Genomic DNA, 23,061 nt, shown 5'->3' with positions numbered 1-23,061 from the left:
CAGCCCTTCTATGACACTGTCCATTTCTGAAATCTTGTTGTTTATCTTTTGGATTTCTAATTGTTGTTTTTGTATAATTTCTAGTTGTGAATTTATCTTGGCATTTTGTTCATTATTTTCCTGAATTCTTCCAATTTTTTGTCTGTATTTTCCATGAATTTGTCTGCCTTTTCCATGAATTTGTCTATTTTTTCCTCATTTTTTTTGGCCTTTTGCTTCAACTCTTGGATAGCTCTGAATATTAGAGATTTGAATTCCCTATCAGGTACTTCTAGTGCCTTTTATTCTACTGGAAAGTCATCTGGTGTTTTATTTTGGACACCTACTGGAAGCATCCTGTCCTGTTTTTGTAATGTTTTCATATTGTCTGCTCTCTTTGGGGCATTTGGTAGTTATTTTCCTCGTTTATTGATTGTAGATTTGTTTGTTTCATTCTGCTTTTTTGTTTTATTTGGCTGTGTCTGAGCAGGCAGGCTGTGTGTTCTTTGTTGTTTGCTTGTTTGGGGCACAGTACTTTTCACCTGCTTCTCCAGTTGGCAGGGTCATTCGCTCAGATATGGTACAGTAGGGCAGGTCTACCTGAAGAGGAGTTACTGGTATGGGTTGTTTGTGGCACTAACTACAGCCACCTGGGTGGGCCGGTAATCACTGCAGAGCAGGTTCGGTAGGCCGTGCCTGTGCTGCTTGGTGGTGTAATGTTCAGCACACGGTGCAGGTAGGCAGGATGGAGTGGGAGATTGTGATGTATGGAGCTAAGATGGGTATGGGAGAGAGAAGAGAGGATCGGGAGCCAAAAACATACAAACAAAAAAGAGTGCTAGGGGAGCTTGCCTTTGGAGTAGAGAGATAAGCGACTAAGAAGTGGAGAAAAACAAAAAGGAGAAGAAGGAAAAAAAGAAGAAATTAATAAATAAAAATTAGAAAGAAAGAAGAAAAGCAAAGCTCCCAGGGATCTCTCTGGTGTGGCTGCCAGGTCTGGGGAAGTTGCTTCCAGGCCGTGAAGTACAGCCTGGCTAGAAAGGGTAGAGGTGTCACTCAGCACCACTTATTCAGGGGACAGGAAGGGAAGGAAAGTATAGAGAGACGAGAAACTGAGTAATGAAGAAAGACAAAAAGGGAAAAAGAGGGAAAAGAAAAGAAAACAAACAAATGAAAAAGAACAAGAAAAACCCCCAAACAAAAAGAGAAAAAAAAAGCCCCCCCAAAAAAAGAGAAAAAATAAATGCTCTCAGGGATCCCTCTGTGCATCTGCACAAACTGAGTGGGTAGGTCCCAAGCCGTGCAGTACTGCCGGGCTAGAATGGGCCCCCAATTCGAGAAAAGAAAAAGAAAACAAACAATTCATAACAAACAAACGAAAAGCCCTGGGATCCCACCAGCGTGGCAGCACGGGCTGGGAAGCAGTTTCACATTCGAGCGATGTTTCACAGTCTTTCAGAAAGAAGCAAAGATGGCACATGGAGCCAGGTATTTGAGAGAAAGGAGGGGGAGGTGGTGAGACATAAGGAAGAAATCTAAAGAAGTGGAAAAAAGCAACACCGGTAGCCAACAAATGGCACTTATGAAGCCGGCCAGTGCGGGGAAGTGGAATCCAAGCAACACCGGGTTGAAGGTGGTGCTTCCTGGCCAGGAGACTGGCCGCAGGAAACAGAGCAGGCCGAGTAGGGGTGAAGAAGGGTGGAGGGTGGGAAAGCGTATATTGTTGGTTACCGGTTGTTCTGTCTCCTGCTGGAAGCTCCGTGAAGCTGCTTTCTCATACCCCATTTGCTTATCTCTGATAGGAGTCCAAGATGGCGGACCCGTGCTGCGTTAGCTGATAGGGAACATCTGCATGTATCTCTCCTTGCTCTCTGTTCTCTGTCAGTTTCTTATTCCGTTCAGTGCTTGGCTGAGTTCTTTATCTCTTCTTTTGAAGCTTAGGGTTTCAGGATTGCTATTTTCTCTGTTTGGCTTAGTTTTTCGGATCTTTGCTTTGAAGGGATGGTGTGGTGCTTCTGTCTATAGAGCCATGTTGTCCAGAAGTGTGAAATTATTTTTGAAAGCACATCTACATTGTATTTTTATTTTTAAGTTGTATGTATGCAGTACTATGCTTGTATGTTATGCACAAATTAAAACATACCCAAAAAATAGAAATGGGAAAAGGAAGTCAACAATGTTTCAAATTTTTGCTTACCAACAGAAAAAAACTTCATTCCCTAAAATATTATTTTTAATAATAAAAATCTCTATTAACTTTGTGATCAAAATGTATTACTAGTTTTCAAAATATTGGTTTTATACTTTGTGATACAACAATTCAAAGACCTGGTTCAATGAAGATCCTGCACTACATCACAAAGATACCTTGAGGAATTGCATTATCGGCAGTGGTAATGAGATCTTTACGCTCATTTTCTAATCCCATCCAGCAGATTCAGCTGATAAATTTACATCAGTCTTCATGTCAGTTTGTTGCTCTTACAGACTAATTAGAAAGTGTTACATTTTTAACAAATAAGTTCAAAGCCCACTGAAATTGTTTATTGGAAAGATTTTAAACAGGTTAGAAAATTTTGTTTCCATGTTTTTTAAGTTCAGAAAAACCCCAGCAAACTTGTGAGTGGTATGAAAGATTTTTGGGATCACTCTCCATTGCACTTTATATACTTTATAAAGTATTGTAAAGATACTATCCAACTGAACCCATGAACCCACTTAAGCAGGCTATATAATCAGCAGCCCTGGGAAGGAGCAAGGGCCTTAACTCTCAGCCTCTTTGAGTTGTGGGACCGCCACACTTTCTTCAGTATACTTCATATCTACTTGAGACACGAGGCTCCCTTGGGTTACAAACTGAGGGAATGCATCAGGGTTAATAAGTATATTGAAATGATAAAATATAAATATAAATACTACAAGCAAAATAGAAACAGAAGTTCTCTTTATTTTCTTCCCCTAATGGCTAGTCTCATGCATGCTCCAGATACACTCACAAATAACCATCTGTTGCTTTGTGACAGAGGTGGCAAACTCAAATGCCTACCAGGGACTGGGCAGGTGGTTTTAAATTGGGTAGGTGTTCCTAGTGTGAGACAATAGCAACAGGAGGGGAGTGTGGGGAAGTGGAACATTTAAAGGGGCATTTATTTTATGTAGCTCCTGTCATTAGTTGCAGTGTGGCAGTAAGGGCCCATGGATGTCAGAGCTTCTGATTTTTCATAAGAAGCCAGAAATCTGGATTTTTTTGTGTAAAATCTGCCCATTTCCCATTTTTAAGTGTTGACCAGTAATTCAGAATCTTTAGAAACACCAGCATTGTGAGGTCTAAACAAAGCCAATCTGAAGCTCAGTCCTGATGGTTACCAGATTACAACCTGTGCTTTAACTCTTCAGTAAAGGCCCACTTCCTTCAGGAAACATCCCACAGTATCAGGTATACACTCCAGCTAGCAGATATGGTCCCTGATTGAATCCTTCCCTTACACACCTGTAAATTACTCTTTTTATATATTTGTTTTATTTGATTATACTGTTCTCTCATATTTATCCTGTTGTACTTTGAGTTGCCAGAGAGTAGGAAACCTTTCTGATATATACTTCTAAGTATTCACTATATTATTGTGCATCTGTGTACTCCCAGATTTTCTTCACTCCCCTCCTTCCTTTCCGCCGGTACCTATGGTGATACTTATGCTTTATGTGAGCATTTAAGGATTGTTAGAATGCTCCTCAATCTCGAAAAATATTAGGAACATTCTAGAGAATGTTAGAAGGAGAAATAAGTTATTCTGATAATGGCTGCTGAGAAAAAGCATTTCTGATGGAACTATTAGAGATACAGGTAGGTGTAGGAAGTGAGAATAATGTTAACTTGAAAATGCTTTTTTCAGTTCCTCTAAATCATCATGTTTTAAACAGGAATATATGTTAGAAGTACCTTGAGAGCTTTTTCATAATGTATACCCTGCAGCCTTATTCCAGAGATATAGAGTATAGAAGGAAAAATTTATACTGTTTAAGTAGTAGGCGTGGGCATAAGAGAGATGATATTTTGCTGTGAAAATTAGTCTTATTCATATGCTTGCAGAGAGCCACTTCACCCTGTACCCAAAGGAAAGCCATGGACTTAAGCTTTTAAACCTCCTTCTGTGAACCCCTCCCCCCAACAAGGTCAGTTCTTCCTCTCTGGGGCTTCTTTGTCTTATGCATATCTCCTGTTGTATGTGCTGTACGGCACTGAGCCGACATGGGTGACATGTCTTCTCCAGTGACTGGGCACTCCCTGCCCCGTGCCTGGCCTAGATCATGGAACTAAATTGCAAAGACAAAATTTCCCATTTTGAACCTTCACACACCTGAAAACTGCATCTAAGGTCATTTTAATTTCAGTAAATAACATTTAAACATAGGAAATGCTAAGGGAGTCTCCTAGCAACAAGAGAAAGGCTAGCAAGGAGTAAATGCTCATTTCCCTCAGGTATCTAAAAGCCACACATTCTAAAAAACCAGTTCCTAAGCTGTGTGTCTTTTATGGACCCTCCTCTTCCTCCTACAGCCAAACCCCATTTCCCTGATGTCCTCACCGGGCTTAACTGTGATGGATGAAAAACAGCCACTCCCTGACAGCATGCTAAAGGCATCTTTGCTGGTTAGTGATAAGTAGAGGAAAACTGCAACACAGAGATTTAGTAGTCTGCTCTGCTATTTTTAAGGGCTTCATATTCTTCTCTATCAAACTTTGTTTCAGTTGGTTTAACTTAAATACATTTCTTCTTTAAAAATTACAGATCATTGAATATGAAAAAAAACAAACCTTGGGACAAAATGACACCGGATTTAGTTGCGATGGGACCTCTAACACGTTCAGGGTCATGTTCAAAGAACCTATAGAGATTCTGCCCAACGTGTGCTACACAGCATGTGCAACCCTCAAAGTAAGAGGCATTCAGAATGTTCCAGATTGGGAACTCATGGGGTCTGTGGTTTCCTCTTAATGTTACAGAAGGCATGCTTTAGACAGAAGCTGAGGGTCACTGACAGTGGAGTCTAGGGAGGGAAGAAAAGGAAGCTGGAAGGGAAAATATTCTGCTCCTTTGACAAGTGCCTCTCAGCCCATCTCTGTTGTGAAAGAAATAGTTTTATGAAGAAGCAGCCCTTTGTTTAAGTAAAGATTGAATGTTTTACAGAAGATAATTATTTTCTTAAAACCTTTTCACTGTTCTCCAATAGCTGAGCTTTAGTTCAGTCTTTGTAATCATTAATTAGCTTAGCTTTTTAGCAAAAACTTCATTTCTCATTAAATGACTGAGTTGTTGAATTTTGGTGTATCAGGTCACCTTAGCATAAAATTTTATGCAGGAGCTGTATTGAAATATGATAGATTAATTAAAACACCAAGTTGCTTATTAAATGAAAATTACTAATGAATCTTTTGTTCTCATTTAGGGTCCAGATTCCCACTATGGCACAAAAGGATTGAAGAAAGTAGTGCATGAAACACCTACTGCTAGCAAGACTGTTTTTCTCTTTTGTAGTTCTCCTGGCAATAATAATGGCACTTCGATAGAAGACGGACAAATACCAGAGATAATATTTTATACATAATTTAGCACTGTAATACAGCTTGGCTAAATGGTACCACACAATCTAGTCTCAAAGGCATAAATAACTGGCCACAAAAAATAGTTTGAGTGTTACAAATATTTATAAGATAAAAAACACTTTAGTTTCTTAGAGGAGACAGAAAAATGTTGATTTAGTCTGCATGATTTAAAGGCAGATTTTCCATTTTCTTATAACCTTCGGGGGAAAGAGAACTGAGTTTAATTGTTTAAAAAAATAAAAAGCAGCTATTTCAGCTTTCTTGCATAATTTCATAGATTAGCTGACTCGTGGTCTTTCAATAGTTTCGTAATTGGAAGATTCTTGTTATTATATAGCTGGTTTGTTTTTTGTTTTAACTGCTTTGAAGGTTAGATGAAATGAGATGGGTTGGTATTCCTACAGAATTCCTGTTAACACAAATAGCTAATTTTGGAAAATTAAGAAAATTGACTTTATAGTTGGGATTTTGAAATATTGAGGAACTGTGGAGAAATACCTAGTTATTAGTATTTGGAATGGTACTAAACATAGGAATAATACATACCTAAGAAAAATGTCAATGCATTTACAAAAAAGGATATTTTGTAATAGTGAGTAATGTGTTACATGTTTTAAACTATAAGTGGAATTTGTATAAATTCACAATAATGTGATATAAACAAAGGCTCTAAAAGTATAGTCTAAGACTGGATTCTTCATCACTAAACTACACCACTATACGTGTCTGTCTCTGTGGGGGATGCTGCTGAAAATCCCCAAGATTGAGACGATGATGATGATTGGGTAAACAGACATCAGTTCAACATTGTGGTAATAATCTTACACAGCAAGAAATGGAATAAAATACCAACATATTTCTGACAATTACTTTGTGAAATTTTAAAGATATTCAACAGAATCACTCCTGCTGAAAAGTATGCTTTCTGTCACCAACACAATTTATCTAAGAAGTAAAATATGTTTAATACCTATGACATCATTAACATCACTGGTACAGCTGTGGCGGGAAGGGGTAGGAAGTAAATCTGGCAGAATGACATTTATATGCTTTTTTATAAAGCAAATTATTTTGTATGAAATAACACTCATTTTTTTCCCCTTGAAAATGATTATCTTTTTAAAAACAAGTGTAATTAAGTTGAAGATATATCAAATAGTTGTGGAAGATAGTTAAAAATCAAAATTCTTTTAAGTACCAACTTAAAATTTTTTTTCTAAATAATAGTAATTAGGATTTAAAATTTTTTCATCCAAAATAGTATTACATTTATTTTCAAGAAAGTAGTGGGTGTGCTGGTGGCAAAGATCTCTTGAAGTTGCTGAAGAAAAGGGGAAATTTTCTGTCTCTGGTATCAGTGACCTTCTGGAACGTAAACCTCGGTTAAACTGGAATATCTATGGAATGTGTGGTTCTGGTTAACTGAAAATTAACCAGCAAACACTCTGTAGTAACCATTATGGAAAATTCTTCTGCCTTAATAACTGTGGTGTACCAGAGATAAGTTTATGTTTTTTGATGTTTGGGGTATTTCAGATGCCTCAGGTATGTTGTAATGAACAGCAATGATTGTAACTGAATGTAGCCATAGAAGGCAAACACAAAATGGAACTGTTTACAAACAGTGGGACATCCCCTGGATATTTTTTTTTCTTTTTTTAAAAAAATAAATATTATCCTTTTACCTTGTCATTTGTCTCTTCTTCTAAAAGCTGAATGTAAGACACCACTTTGGAACAGCGGTTCTAGTTAATTGAGGTTTAATTTTAATTTATGAAAATAATGCAACACAAATTAAGAATGCCTTTGTTGCTGCTGCCTTGAAGCAAGTCACAGGAATTTCTCCACAGTAACTACTGCTGCTGTCCATTTCTTGGCCAGTTTTTTTTTTTTTAATTGTGCTTTAAGTGAAAGTTTACAGTGCAAATTAGTTCCTCATTCAAAAATTTATACACAAATTGTTTTGTGACATTGGCTGTAATCCCTGCAATGTGTCAGCACTCTCCCCCTTTCTACTCCAGGTTCCCCATGTCCATTCGTCCAGGTTACCTGTTCCTTCCTGCCTTCTCATCGTTGCTTTTGAGCAGGTGTTGCCCATTTAATCTCCTATACTTGATTGAACTGAGAAGCACATTCCTCACATGTGTTATTGTTTTATAACCAAACAAATGCGTTGCTGTCAATTCCAACTCATAGCAACCCTATAGGACAGAACAGAACTGCCCCATAGGGTTTCTAAGGAGCCCCTGGTGGATTTAAACTGCCGACCTTTTGGTTAGTAGCTGAGTTCTTAACCACTGCGCCACCAGGGCTACGTTTGTTTTATAGGCCTGTCTAATCTTTGGCTGAAAGGTGGGCTTCATTTCTAAGATAGTAGGGTGTCTAGGGGCCATAGTCTCGGGGGTCCCTCCAGTCTCTCTCAGACCAGTAAGTCTGTTTTTTTTTTTTTTTTGTGAATTAGAATTTTCTACATTTTTTTCCCACTCTGTCTGGGACTCTCTGTTGTGACCCCTGTCAGAGCAGTTGGTGGTGGTAGCTGGGTGCCATCTAGTTCTGGGCTCAGGCTGGTGGAGGCTGTGGTTCATGTGGTGCATTAGCCCTTTGGACCAATATTTTCCTTGTGTCTTTGGTTTTCGTCATTCTCCTTTGCTTCGAACATGCTGGGACCAATAGATGTATCTTAGATGGCTGCTTGCAAGCTTTAAGGATCCAGACGCTTCTCCCCAAAGTAGGATGTAGAACATTTTCTTTATGAACTATGTTATGCCAATTGACCTAGATGTCTCCCAAGACCATGGTCCCCAACCCTCAGCCCTATTAACTTGGTTCCTCAAGGTGTTTGGATGTGTTTAGGAAGCTTCTATGACTTTGCTTTGGTCAAGTTGTGCTGACTTCCCCTATATTGTGTGTTGTCTTTCCCTTCACCAAAGTTAACATTTGTCTACTATTTAGTTAACGAATTCCCCTCCCCAACCTTCCCCTTCCTAGTGGCCATCAAAGATTTTTTTTTTCTGCGTGTAAACCTTTTCTTGAGTTTTTATAATAGCGTTCTCATACAATATTCATGCTTTTGTGATTGATTTCTTGACCAGCTTTTTAAGACCTGAGGCTTTTTCCCCCATTCTAATCTCAGTAGGTGGAAGAATGAAGACTGTTCTGTTATTCACTGTGTTATTGTGTGTGACAACCGTCTCACGGTTGTTAACCTGAGTGATTACTATGCACCAGGCTCTGCACTAAGTACTTTACATACATTCTCATTTGTTTCTCACAACATCAGTGTGAGGTAAAGAAATGAATATTTAAAAAGGTCAATAAGTGGTGGGAGGTGGATTTAAACCCAGGTCTATCGCCCAAGCTATAGAGTTGGGAAAATACTATTTTGCTGGTCGAAAAGTAACATTTATGTCACCATTCTCAAACTTTACAATAAGATCCAAAAAGATACCTTTGGCTACTCTGAATCTACAGGATAATAGAAATATTTTATATTTTAAGAATGTGTGATTATTCCAGTGTCTACCCAGCAAAGTGAGGCTGATTATTTGCATCATCAAAGCACTCTTTCTTTTAGGTCCACATTAAGTGGTACCTATAGTTTTTAAGAAAAGAACTTACTGGGAATAGACAAGCTGGTAGGACATTAAAGAGAGCTAGGTCTTTGAATCAGGGCTTCGAAGGGTTCATTTGGTTTCAAACTGCTGAGAATTTGCCTTTCCACCTCAGATACACTGTATCAGAATCTACATTTTAACAAGATCCCCAGGTGATTCTTATGTATAATAAATTTTGAGAAGTGGTTCTCAGACTTGGTCCCTAGCCAGCAGTATTAGCATCGCCTGAGAACTTAATAGAAATGCAGAGTCTCAGCCGGGGTTCCAACCAGTTCAAAGCCCTGCTCCCTGCTTCATACGCAGTATGTGTAAAACGTATTGTTCCACCTCCCTTTCTATCCCTTCTCCTTCAAACCGCTTTTTTCTTTCTTGTTCTGGTCACCAGATTCAAAGCCTGGAAATTGTCCCTGAATTAGACAAACTGCATCCTTCCCAAGCGGGGACTGTGCCACAGTGATCCCAGGCTCTGTCACCTCCAGCTCAGGCATGCACAGCTCATTTACTCTTGCTTTGCACATTTTAAAAATCCCTTTCCCTTTCTCTACACTGGTGAAGCTAAGACAAGACGGAGGTTTTAATAGAACTTTACTAAAAACTGAGGGAAGATGAAATAAAATGGGAGCTGGCACAAACATATTTATAATAGGCTCTCTGTTGTTTGGATTATAGCCCCTGTTCCTTCCCACTGGGCAACAGTTGTTCCCACTGTGCCTCTGTCCTTCCCTTCCAGAGACAGAGACCTCGGCAGGAGCAACAAGTCAGGCACACCGTCCTTGGGGTGCGTGATGAAGTACTCACATACCTCAGTCCTGACTCAACTCAGTCTTTCTACTTGGATGTCCCACTGGTATCTCAAACTCATTATGTCCAAAACTGAACTCATCACCTCATACTCCTAAACACCTTCCTTGGGCCCCAACCTGGCATCGTCCTTGACTCTTCACTCTCATTCCCACATCCAGCCATCCCAGTTCCAGAATATCCTTGGAATGATCCTTTCTCCATCCCCACTGCCACCACTGTGGTTCCGGCCACCATCTCCCATTAAGCGGCAGATCTCCCTACCTCCAGTTTTTCTTCTGTTGGCCACACAGAGGCAGCAATCTTTCTAAAACACAACAAATTGACCTTGCTCCAAACCCTTCAATAACTCCATGATCTTGCCTCTGCTGACTTCTCCAGCTTCATTTTTCACCACATAACAGGTCACAGCGTATTTCCACACCTTTTACACTGTGGGACCCTCAGTGTCTGGCACAAGGTACGTAGGTGGTGGTCCATCAGTACATGAATTGTATGCAAGGGCTAAGCTAGCACGAGACTCTACATCCACCTGTGGGCCATAGGAAGCAGCAGCGTGGGACTTTGTCTGCACCGGCTGGCTGGCTGCGGGAGAGAGAAGATACCTGGCCCTGTGCACTCGTCTGTGCTGTTCAAAGCTGTGGAACAGCACAGGTGAAGTGACAATACTTTTTTTTTCTCCTGATGAGGAAACAGAAGACCAGAGGTGATACAAGTTCCCCACTAGCTGAGGAGGGGTTAACGACCTGATCAGACTCCAGGTCCCCATCTCTCTGTCTTCCTTGGCCACTGTCCAGTACAAGAGGGGCCTTCCGCACAGATTCTGGAAGGACGACGAGACTCGCTCCGCCGGCCGGAAGGTGTCGCTCTAGGGCGGAGCAGACGCGCGGAGCGGTGGGGCCACTCCCGCCCTCTGCGTGTGCAGGCCCAGGGGACTCTTCCGGCGCCGGGGTGCCCTCCTTTGCACCTCCCTAGGCCCGGATGTTGCGGCTTCGCCGCGGGCAGAGGCAGCTGTGTTCAGGACTCGGTGTTCTGACCTCTGCTCGGCTTCCTTTTGGCGCCGAGATGCCTAAGAAGGCTGGTGCGACGAACAAGGCCAGTGAAAAGTCCTGTGGCAGCTAGAGGGTGGGTCGCAGGGATGGTTGTTGAGGAGCGTCAGGGAGAAGCGAACCCCGCGGGGCCCCGGCCGGCGGGGCGCGGGGAGCGGGCGGGTGGACAGCACCGCCAGCGGGGCCCAGGACAGCCGCCTTTAACCCCTAGACTTACGGCTCCTGCTGCCTTCTCCCCGCCTCACTAGGCGGCGCCACCATCCACCCGGTCGCCCAAGCCTCCTGGCGTCAGACAGTCCTGTACGGTGAAGTCCGAGCGCCTTGGCCCCGCGGCACACGAGGTTCTTCCAGAGCTGGGTCTTCCGACCTCTCTGGCGTCGTCTCCTACACTTCCAGGCTAGCACTCCACGTTCCAGCAGCACCATAGAGCCTGTGCTTCCCTGGGAGGCACCTTAGCTTCGCTAGTAGCATCCCTTCTGTCAAGAACACACCACTCCTACTTTCCTTCCACCATCATTGTTTGACTAAGTTCTGCAGGGTTTCTAATGCTCAGCTCAAGCTCTGCCTCACTGGCAGCTTTCCCGGTATCCCAAGGCTGGATTGCCTTCTCTGTGTGCAGTAACGCCCTGTGTTTATCTATTCTTGATGCAATTAGCACAATTATTATAATTATGTTTGTTCTTTCTCCCTTGCTGCAGTCTGAGCTCATTTAGGGCAAGAACTATGTGTCTTTATTCACCTTCACATATTCGTTGCTTAACAGACTGCCCCAGTGCTTTGTTAATATTTACAGAATGAATTGGCACAACTCTTGTTTCTAGCACAACTGGTGTCACATAGTAGGCATTTAGATATCACTCACTGGTGTTGCCTTTCTCTCACCCCCAACACACACACACATCCCCTTCTAGTCTTAGTTGTTCACAGACATTTATTAGCTCCTGCTGCATGGGACACAAAGATGAGTATTAAATAGTCCCTGTCCCTGAAGAATTGGAAGTACAAAGCAGACAGGAAGAACCAGAACTAAGATGTGGAAGCCAGAGTCAGGTCTTCTAAGGCTGGAAAAATCACTTTGAGGTGTTGATGGGAAGACTTCATGGAAGAATTGCTTTGAGGCTTGAAGAACAGAAAAGCATTCTAAAACCAAAAACGAAACCAGTTTCCATCGAATTGATTCCAACTCACGGCGACCTGTCCAGAAATCCCTGGACATGACTGCTTAGCCTAGGGGAGTAGTAGAAGGATCAAGTTAAAAGTGTGGGGAAATATTTTGTAACCTGTAAGGTTACAGTGTGCTTGTTGTCATTTTAGGGTAAAAGCCAGAGCAAGGAATCAGAGAGACCACTTCCTTCCTTAGGTCCTGTGGCAGTTGATCCTAAAGGTTGTGTCACCATAGCCATCCATGCCAAACCTGGCTCCAAACAAAATGCTGTAACAGGTATATCTGGACACTGGGGTGGGGTTCATGTTTGGATCAGGTGTTGCCTCCATCCTCCCTTTATCTTGGTTAGCTGAAAGCTTATCCTGTGAGAGTCACATCTGCAGTTTGAGGCTTCTCCTTGTAGATCCTTATGTAAAGGTGTAAATCCAGTGTCTGAAAGTAAATTATGCTGTATTTAAAACATGCCAAGCATTATGAAAAATTGTATATTGTCCTTAAAAATATGATATTTTAGAAAGGACATATATAGAAATGTGTATGCTAAATTGATTATTTTTCATTTATCCTATTCCAGAACTGGAGACAGTGGCCAGAGAAAGAAGAGACAGTTCAGTTTAGTTTCATGATCACTGGCCTAAGTAGATTGAGATTTTCTGGATTTCTTCAGTAGTAGAGGAGGCATATTTATCATGTTATGTTCTCTTAAGTGTAATTAGTTTAATCATGTATTTACTCATTCAACAGTTATTAATTGAAAACCTGTTATGTGCTAGGCAACCAAAAAAGAAAAACCTCTTTTGCAAAATATCCTCACGTTATGAAGCAAAAAACTCCTTAAGGATAAAGTCCACACTTTTCATTTCAGATCTGACAGCTGAAGCTGTAAATGTAGCTATCGCAGCACCTCCATCAGAAGGCGAGGCTAATGCTGAGCTCTGCCACTATCTTTCCAAGGTCTTAGAACTCAGGAAGAGTGATGTGGTTCTGGATAAGGTAGGCTGCTCTCTCTTTTTAAACATCGTTGATTATCACACACTAATTGTATTTATAAAACAGATTTTTTCTTTTGCAGATAACTGAAAAACCAAGTGTTTTTACCTCTCATATTTATTTGATCACTAAAATCTGAATTCTTCCTAGTTAGCCTCCTTCATTCCTACTGCCTCAGTTCTTATTCAGACTGTCCACGCTCTATTCTTGTATTCCTTAGTTGCCACCATTTCCAGCATTTTCTTCTTTCTGAATTCCTGTATCTCTGTCAGATTAATCTTGCTCACCTCTTCCATTAAGTCATTCTCACACTAAAAAATCTAAAATGGTTCCTACAGTCACCTCCATGAGCCAGTCCTTCAGTATTTCTGATCCCTCACATTGCCCTTGCTCACTAGGAAGAGCTCATTAGGAAGACAGAAGGTTCATATAAAATCATTAGTACCATGATCTTGCACTAGGAGTGGGCATCAGAATCACTTGGGAGTGATTTCTAAAGTACAGAGTCCTGGGCATTACCCTAGACTTTTGAAGTACAATCTGTAGGAGTTGGGCCAGCCAGGTTTGCATTTTGTAAAGTTCTACTTGCTTTCCAGGGCTCTGCTATATAGCGCCTCTTTGGGTTCCAGCTGGCGTTCAGAGCCGTGGATCATTAGGCTCCACCTGAAATCATCTGATCAGGCTCCTTTGCCTGCCATCCACCACCTGGGGCAAGATCACTCCTGATTCTCTGCCAGTGCTCAGGCACTGACTTTGCACGAAGGGCGCTTGCTCTCCCCTCCTTTCTCTGCAAATTCCACTCATTTATATAAGTCCCTGCCCAGATTTTCCCTTCTTTAAAGGATGTGTTTCAAAACAAATCCTTTTAAAAGTTGTCTTAAGTGGTAGTGGAATCGCAGCACTTGGCTCTGTGGTTGCTTTTGAAATTTTCAGAAATGTGTGACAGTATAGAGAATAGCAATTTGTTTTATGTTTGGAATTATTTTTATACAAAGTTTATATAAAACTGCAACATTTACTTTGGTAATTTAAACTGATTTTCATTTTTTAATTTAAGCAAAAGAATCGTTTGAAACTAGAATACTTTAAATCTGGATTCCATAATCATTTTGAACTTATTCAAAAAAGTTTCATTACAGAAATTGACGTATGAAGGTGAGGACCCTAGAGAGTGGTAAAAAGTGTGCAGTAAGGTGGAATCTGAGTCTCTGGTTAGACCAGAGTGGCCAGAAGAAAGTGATAGCTAAGCCCTCATGAAAGCTCCAGCCCACCTGTAAGGACCTCATGAGGACACAGCTGGACTGGCTGCAGCTGAGATCTGCTGTCACTAACAGCATGGAAAATGTGTTGAGTGTGTTATCCTGACACTTTTTTTCCCTTCTGGTCCAGGGTGGTAAGTCTCGTGAAAAGGTAGTAAAGATTTTGGCCTCCACAACTCCAGAAGAGATCTTGGAGAAATTACAAAAGCAAGCTGAAAATAAATAGAGGCAAGAAATGAAAAATATATCCTTGAGAAACTTTTTTATTGATAATGACAAAGAGGCTGTTAAATAGAAAAGCATATTTAAATTCACAGAAAAACATGGAAATATTTTTTTAATAAATATTCAGAAGACTCAAAAAAGAAGTACAAATTCAAGAAGTACTGTGTATGGAATACAGGTTTTTTTAAATTCCTGACCCAAAACAGCTTGGAGCATGAGAGTCTGATTTCACTGCATTACAAAATAACGGATCTGGAAAGGATATTCATGATGGCCTGATTTAACCACTTTTGTTTTGTGACCGAAGACCAAACCAAACTCGTTACTGTCGAGTCAATTCCAACTCATAGTGACCTTATAGGACAGAGCAGAACTGCTACATAGGGTTTCCAAGGAGCAGCTGGTGGATTCGAACCACTGATCTTTTGATTAGCAGTCAAGCTCTTAACCACTGCACCACCAGGACTTTCATTTTGTGACAGGACTTCTAATATCCAGAGGTTGAGAGACTTTTCAAGATCTCACTGCGCAAGATGGAACCAGAACCAGATCCCTTGATTCCTAATTGAATGTAGTTTATCCTGACTGTAAGTTATAATGATAATATTTCCATTCTTGCTGTACTTGTTTCTGGAATTTTGAGGATTGCCTTCTAATCTAGTTTACAAGTGACAGAATAAAACCCGTCACACTGCTTTGTAGTCTTATATTTTAAATGCTTACCTAAAAGCACAAATGTTTTCTACATCTTTTTAAAACTGCACTGAGTATTTTATGAGAAAGTAAATAAAAATAAGACTTGTAATTTAATGCTAATTAAAATTTCAAGACGACATTGATTTTTTTTTCTGCTTTGAAAATTGATGCTAACTGTAGTCATCAAATCTGACAGCTCTTAGGAATCTCCAAAGATCTTTAAAAGAAGACAGAGGATCTGAAAGCTATTTTCAGTATTTGTAAAAGCCTATCAGAAATCACATTAAGGCTTCAAAAGCTCTTAACAAATTTTTTTTTAATGCATTCAGCAAGTTATAATTATGTAATTAGGTAAATAACTTGACTACTTTGTGGTGATCAGAAAAGCTGATTCGCAGTTGTATGCTTTGTCTAATAAGTACATAAGAAAATATATTGATAGACAAAATCTTTAAAAACACAAAATCCACAAGAAGGACCTATAATACAATTTTTTGATGGTAAAAGAGCTGGGAACCACTCATGTAGTCCAGCTCTCTTATTTTGTTAATAGAAACCAAGGGCAAGAAGTCAGGTGGCTTATCAAGATCACAGTGAACATTAATGGCGAGCTTGGATTAAAGCTCAGCTATCTCGTCTTCTAAACCACTATGCCATTCTGCCTCCAAATGTGCTTCTGTTTCACCTGGTCTTGTCTTAAGAACTTTTCCCACTCTTTTTCAACACTGTTCTAGTGTTTGCTCTAAAGTCACTGTACTTGTGGTTTTTATGTAGATCACTGCTAAGATGCTTTTCTTAAAGCAACTAACGGAAACCCAACTCCAGCTGGTTTAAACAGTAAAGGGACTTACTAGCTCACAAACTGGAGAGTCCAGAGGCAAGTGTATTAGGGGCTAGTGTGATCCCGCAGCTCAGGATGTCATGAAGGACCACTTTCTTTCCTTCTCCTGACTCTTTAGCAGTGTCAGCTTCATCTTCAAGCCTCCTCCTTCATGGAGGCAGAAAAGCACAGTTCCAGGCTTCACATACATACCCAACTCCCTCCAGTAGGAAAGGCCACTCAAGAGAGCTGTTGTATTTCTTTTCCAAAAGTGGCCAGTCAGCTTCCCCTTATGTCTCAGCCCAGATTAGGTCACATGAAGTTTCTAAACCAGCCCCTGTGGTTAGGGGATGCCATGCTATAACCCAAATTTCCTAAACCAGTGACTGCAGAAAAGAGAATTACCCTAATTGGTTTAGACCTGTCCTAGAGCTGGAGATGAGGTCAGCATACTCAGAAGCAAAGGAGTGGGTACAGAATAAAAAATAAATAAAAATTGGGAAAAGTTAATGAAGAGAGGAATGGATACTGGGTAAAAACCAAAAAACTCATTGCCATTGAGTCAATTCCAACTCAAAGTAGAACTTCCCCATAGGGTTTCCAAGACCATAAATCTTTACGGAAGCAGACTGCCACATCTTTCTCCCACAAGAGCTGCTGGTGGGTTTGAATTGCTGACCTTGCAGTTAGCAGTTGAGCACTTTAACTACTGTGCCACCAGGGCTCCTCGGACACTGGTTAGGAACCAACAAATATCCACAATAATCTATTCATTTTAAGTAGTCATATTTTAACATGGGACCTTTTTTGTCTAATCATAGTTTTTTGAGAAACCTAGTAGTTATCTTTTAATAGAGAAGATAGATTTGTGACACTTTGTTGTCAAAAATTGTGAGGCAGGAACTGGCCCAGGAGCTGTATTCCAGGACACAATTTCCCTTTTTTCCTAAAAACAAGGCAGTGTTCAGCAGTCTCTCCTTCTGGTCCCACACAGGGCGGTTCGTCACTAGTAACATCACAGCTAAAGCCTGGGCAGTCTGACCTGCTGTGTTCAGTTAACGAGTTTTCTTCAGCTGGGCCCAGTCTTTTCCCTAAGACCTGCTGTGTTCAGTTAATGCAGTTTTCTTCAGCTGGGCCCTGTCTCTCCCCTAAGAATCCTGTCAGGGCAGGCCCAGTGACCTAGTGTCATGGAGATAAAATCTCTAACCCCATAACATTTATTTTTCTAAGAACATGATTCCAGCCCTGCCCACTCCCATTAATTTAAACGAATACCAGCTAGCAATCTGTGAAATGACATCATATTGTCTTTCCTGTCCTATGCAGTCCTGAGGGTCCTGGCTCTGAGACCACCCAAGAATGTTTGAAAGATACTTTTCCAACTCTGGTGACATTCTAGCACTGTATCTGTCATCTATCAGCCCCACCTTAATAATAATTACTCCTGCAAAAATTATTTAGTAACTTGAGCGCCTACTGCTTACCAGACACTGCTTGGTGCTTTGCCTATACTGTATATTTACGTAACCTGGGAAGTAATAATCGACTCATCCTACCCCTAGAGGCAGGAGCAGAGAATTTGGACTCCTGATTCCTGTGGGCCATCTCAGCTTAGGGGTGGAGAGAGAACTGGTAAGATGGCACCTTACCAGTATTTAAAGTTCCAAACAGCTAAAAGCACAAACTTTAAGAGGCAGTTCTTTTCTGGCCTGTGGGCTACTAGCATCCTCCTCTACAAAGTCCAGGAGTTAGGTCATGTAGTTCCTTAACTGTAATGCAGAATATAAACTTTATAACTCACCATGGCCAGAGCTTTTTATTTATTTTGCTTGTGTGTGTTTATCTGAAACAATTCACTTTTTGTAATGCATGTGACTAGAGACTAAAAACTTAAGAAGCTGGATTTTTCAGTTTACATCCAAGAGGTGGCACCATAATGCAACAGCAGAAAGCCACGCACACTTTGGAGAAAGGAACTGACTTCATTCTTTTCGAAGTGAACGGAAATCTTCCATTCTACAGTGCCTGACTACCAGTCTCCCACAGTGACCCTTCCTTTCTGGTCTTTTCAGAGACATTTCTTAGGTTTGTTGTTATTGCTGTCAAGTCGATTCTGACTCCTGGTGACCTCAAGTGTTAACAGAGTAGAACCACGCCTTAAGGTTTTCAAGACTGGCCTCTCAGAAGCAGATCACCAGGCCTGTCTTCCCAGGTGTCTCTCGGTGGGTTCAAACCACCAACCTTCTATCTAGTAGTCAAGTACTTAACCATCTGCGCCACCTAGGGACTCCTTTCTTAGGCTTAGTCCTCTCATATCTTCAGTTCAGGCCACAGAGTGTGTTGTTAACTGGGGGCCCAGGTGGGTACTCAGGAGCCTGAGATCCGTGCCTTGGTGGGGTCAGCATGATCCCCGAATCCCTCCCTTCACTCTGCAGCTTTCAGAAATCTCATTTAGTCAGTGTTTTTGAAAATGGAATTGGGCTGGGCAGCTGGCAAGGAACAGATTTCTAAATCAGAGGCCAATTTATTAATATGAGTGAAGCACAAAGCTGCCAAATAGACTGCATAGTGGGATCCTCTAGTCAGTACGTTCTATCTCTTTGGGGAATGTCTTCAAGAAGCCAGGCATCATTTGAAGGCTGCTTGGAGAGATTGGGTTGGAAATTAGAGGCCAGGGAACTATGACCACCTGGAGCTCCTGTCTGCTGTGGGGATGGACTGTTACATCTTACTAGCTGGCCGTGGTCCCTCTCCTGGAACAACACAGGAGCTTTTTCTAGGCTCCAAGAAGACCACCTACTTCTGCTGACATAGGCTTTCTTCAGACAATCCTTATAATTCAGTTGGTAAGGTTTCCAGCATTTTGCAATCCTATTCTAGCTGTCTGCCACAGGGTCCATCCAGTCCCCTTGATATTAGAGTTTGGAAGGAATCCTGCAGTCACAGCTTACAGCTCCTGGTCATTTCTACATGAAACTCATCCCAACCGTGATGTGGTTTTATTATCACAGTAGCTTTCAAATTGCTTCAGAGCCTCGGGATTCTCCAGAGAGGCCTTGGGCGATTAAGGGCGCTGCTGAGGAAATAAGGGTTTGAACAAAGTCAACAGAATTCCAAGCCTTTAGTTCTCTTCTAAAACTTCTGGCCAATACTGTAGCTGTTAGCCACATATGGCTATTGAGGTGTGCTATAAATACACACAGATTGCAAAGATTTAGTATGGAAAAAGTACTAAATATTTCACTACTTTTTAAATATTGCTTACATGCTGAAATGATAATATTTTGGATACAACAGTTAAATATATTATTAAAATCAATTTCACCTTTTTTACATTTTTCAATGTGGCTATGAGAAAGTTTAAAATTACATACATGGACATCTATTAGCACTATTTGTGAGATTAAGCTTAGGCTGGAGTCCTACATACCACTGCTTCCCTCACCCTCAAAGCAAAATACAAGAACTCAAGGAATATATGGCAAGACTTGAAGGAGATGAAATGTGAGCTAATAGACCTCAAGACAGGAGAAGACAAAAACATCATAGAAATAAAGGCCATGTTGGACACAACAAAGAAGCTGAAAACATGGTATGGAATTTGGGGGGCAAGATAGAGAAAAGTGAGCAAAGAAAGGGAAATGTCAGATGCGGAAGCCAGACAAAGGTAATCCAACATATACATAATTGAGGTTCCTGAGAGGAAAAGAACAAAAGAAATGGAATAGAACAAATATTTAAAGATATAATACAACTTTGAAGAAATGAAAGACAAATTTATAAAATGAAACTGTACAGTGTCCCAGGCGAAACAATGACAAAGAGGGATCAAAATGAGACATACCCTAGTAAAGTTCTCTGATTTCAAAGCTAAAATGGCCTGTGGTCAGCCAGACAAAAAGTTGAAGTCATGGGGCTGGGGGAGAGGACACATAATATGCACACTCATGTCGCTGATGGGAATGTGAATTGCTACCTTATTGTATAAAGTGTGGCAGTATTTATTAAAAATACAGATCTTTAAACCCAACAATTCTACTTTCAAGACTATTCCACAGAACACAAAATAAAAGCACCAATACAAGAGGATATTTGTACAAAAGCATCACGGTATTGTTAGCAGGGGGAAGAAAAAGGAAACAAGTGTCTACCAATCATACCCAATGGTACATGCATACTATAGAACAGTATGCTATTAAAACTACATAGTTAGTTTTTAGTCTATAGCTACTGACCTGGAGTGATGTCTATTAGATACTGTTGAGTAAATAAAGAGTAACATATATAATGTGACCCCACTTAGTAAAACAGAAATATATGTATATAAAGTTTATATATATTTGTGTGGGCATAGTGAAAGGGGTAAAAGCATACACAACAGGTTTTAATCACTGGCAAGGTGCAGAGTATTCATTTTTTTATTGTTTAACTCTATAATAAGCATTATTTTGTCACACAAAGTGTATATAATGAAAGAAAATTTTAAATGGGATTAACACACACAAAAAATACCCAAAAACTTCTGGCTGTTACCAATTAGAGTGGCTTTATTTACCTAAGTCAGACACAGACGCTGGAAATCCTTTAGGGAGTTAAAGGCACTGGCAGTGGAAAAACACCATGAGATCATCATCACATCATCCCCTGAAGCTGTCTCAGGAGAAGTCACTGAAACCCAAAGAAAATCTAAACTGGTAATTAATACATGGGACTCTCTGTGTCCCTTAGGGACACGAATGAAAACACCAACTGAATCGGCCTTTCAACCCATGGAGACATCGGTAAAAGATTTGTGAGCTGCACTTTCGTTTCCAAGTCAGCCCAGTGATATCCCATTCTAATTTGGGAGGCATAAACCTGACACTGACTGGGCACCTATTATGTGCCCAGCCCAGTACTAGGTACTATATGTATAACTTTCACTTAATCCTGCAAGAGGGCAGTCAAATCATATACTAGCAGTTTTGATGGAAGACTTGTCCTCTTCTTTAACCTGCTCCTCTCATACCATCCTGTGAATCTTAGGATCTGAGGGGTATTAACCACAGCTCATTCTCCACTTTTCCAGTTTGACAGCCTTGATAACTGAACCCGTCAGAGAGAAGAATGGTTCTCTGGTGCCCAGAGGCTTCAGCAGTATTACAGCTGCTGAAGAGTTTACTTCCTCCTCAACTCTGGCATACCCTCATATAGTGCAGCCTTACTGATCGAGACCCATGCAGCCAACTCGGCCCTGGACCATTCTCTCCCAGAATGTCCACAAGTCAAGGGATCTATGCTTCCATCCCTATTTTTCCTGAAGCCTGGCTCCAGTGGAGGTCAACCAGACTGTTGGAAAGGAGAAAATACTTGCTCTCAAGGCTACATTGATGTACAATGGTATAAACTACTACTTAAATCTAGTTTTGATTTGGCTCCATAAACATCTAATATAGCAGGAGCCAGGAGAAATCTTTGGTGAAATATTAAAGAATGTCACATCTGGATAGAGCTGACTCCTGAAGTATTAACCTAAATATTAACACCATTGACTTCTACCAGTGTCAAGAGTATTTTCTCCTGTTGGTCTTAATTCACTCTAAATTGAAACCTCAAGAATTTCTAAGTTTATAAATAGAGAAAGACAAAATGAGTCACCTATATAATTAGGTTTTTCACACAGAATTAAAATACAAGATACTGAAAAATCCAGAATAAGCCTTTTCAGTCAATAGAATAGTTTATAGTTAATACCTCATTCATCTGACATTACCAAAGTAAGTGCTTTCATAAGTAACATTTCCAGATAACTGAAATTATCTAATAGTAACACAAGCTATGGTGGTATTTGTTATTTTCTACGTTTCCTAATGAAAAACAAAAAACAAAACCCCATTCCCATTCAGTAGACAATAGCGCTAATTAAAAGCAGCCAAAGACCTAGGATGTGAATTTCCAAATACAGCCAAAGCTATTTGGATTGAATGAATCAAATGGAGCAGAAAGTCTAGAAAAAGTTTTAAAGTGTATATAAAATCCTATTTAGGAACCAAGTATCTACTGCGTAGTGCTTCACTGGAGCTCAAAGCTAGTGCTGTCATTTAACTTTCCAGGCAAAAGATCACTTCCTTCCATTTTAGTTTCTAAACTTAAAATGACATTTCATTACTCTTCAGTTCTATCATAAAGTCTTATATCTTCCTTTAGGTGAATCAAATACAAAGGGAAAATTATATCCTTGTCTACTGAGCATACGTAGGAAATGAGGCTTTGGAAACATAAGACTTCAAAAACCCTGCTAGAAATCTCACCAGGTTATCTTTTTCCTATATGGCTTCAAAAACCCAAAAACTGTGCCCATCAACAGACGAATGGATAAACAAATTATGATATATCCACACATGGAATACTACCCAACAATAAAGAACAACGATGAAATACAACATGGAGGTAGCTGGAGGTCATTATGCTGAGTGAATTTAGTCAGTCACAGAAGGACAAATACTGTGTAAGACCACTATTATAAGAACTCAAGGTCTAAACGCAGACGAAAACATTCTTTGATGGTTACGAGGGTGGGGAGGGAGGGGGAGGGTTATTTACTAATTAGATACTAGATAAGAATTAGATAAAGCCAAGGACAGCGCACACACTACAGGGGAAGTCAGCACAACTGGATTAAACCAAAGCTAAGAAGTCTCCTGAATACAATCAAACACTTCGAGGGACAGAGTAGCAGGGGTAGGGGTCTGGGGACCATGTTTTCCGGGGACATCTAGGTCAACTGGCATAACAAAGCTTATTAAGAAAATGTTCTGCATCCTACTTTGGTGAGTGGTGTCTGGGGTCTTAAAAGTTTGCAGACGGCCATCGAAGATG

General features: G+C 40.6%; 2 protein-coding genes across 3 annotated transcripts in view; both read left to right on the top strand.

The window, feature by feature from the left end:
* Positions 1–7,273, top strand: part of BTBD1 (BTB domain containing 1) — a 55,134-nt gene extending 47,861 nt beyond the window's left edge. Inside the window, exons 7-9 of one of the 2 annotated variants that reach the window (XM_023725975.1) lie at positions 4,538–4,630; positions 4,770–4,916; positions 5,428–7,273. In XM_023725975.1, the coding sequence (XP_023581743.1) occupies positions 4,538–4,630; positions 4,770–4,916; positions 5,428–5,586 (399 nt within the window). In that variant the 3' untranslated portion in view covers positions 5,587–7,273. The remainder of the gene's footprint in view (positions 1–4,537; positions 4,631–4,769; positions 4,917–5,427) is intronic. The other variant, XM_004370676.2, reaches the window with a different exon arrangement.
* A 3,692-nt stretch (positions 7,274–10,965) lies between these two features.
* CUNH15orf40 (chromosome unknown C15orf40 homolog) lies at positions 10,966–15,382 on the top strand. The gene is made up of 4 exons (XM_012560017.2): positions 10,966–11,094; positions 12,363–12,489; positions 13,079–13,206; positions 14,593–15,382. Exons 1-4 carry the CDS (start codon positions 10,981–10,983, stop codon positions 14,686–14,688), a joined length of 465 nt encoding a protein of 154 aa, XP_012415471.1. The 5' UTR covers positions 10,966–10,980; the 3' UTR covers positions 14,689–15,382.
* Positions 15,383–23,061: the final 7,679 nt, after the last annotated feature.

Source organism: Trichechus manatus, unplaced genomic scaffold (genome assembly GCF_000243295.1).
Source record: "Trichechus manatus latirostris isolate Lorelei unplaced genomic scaffold, TriManLat1.0 scaffold00009, whole genome shotgun sequence".
NCBI lineage: Eukaryota > Metazoa > Chordata > Mammalia > Sirenia > Trichechidae > Trichechus > Trichechus manatus.
Note: the sequence above shows the minus strand (reverse complement) of the source record. Positions and strands in the feature narration are given on the sequence as shown.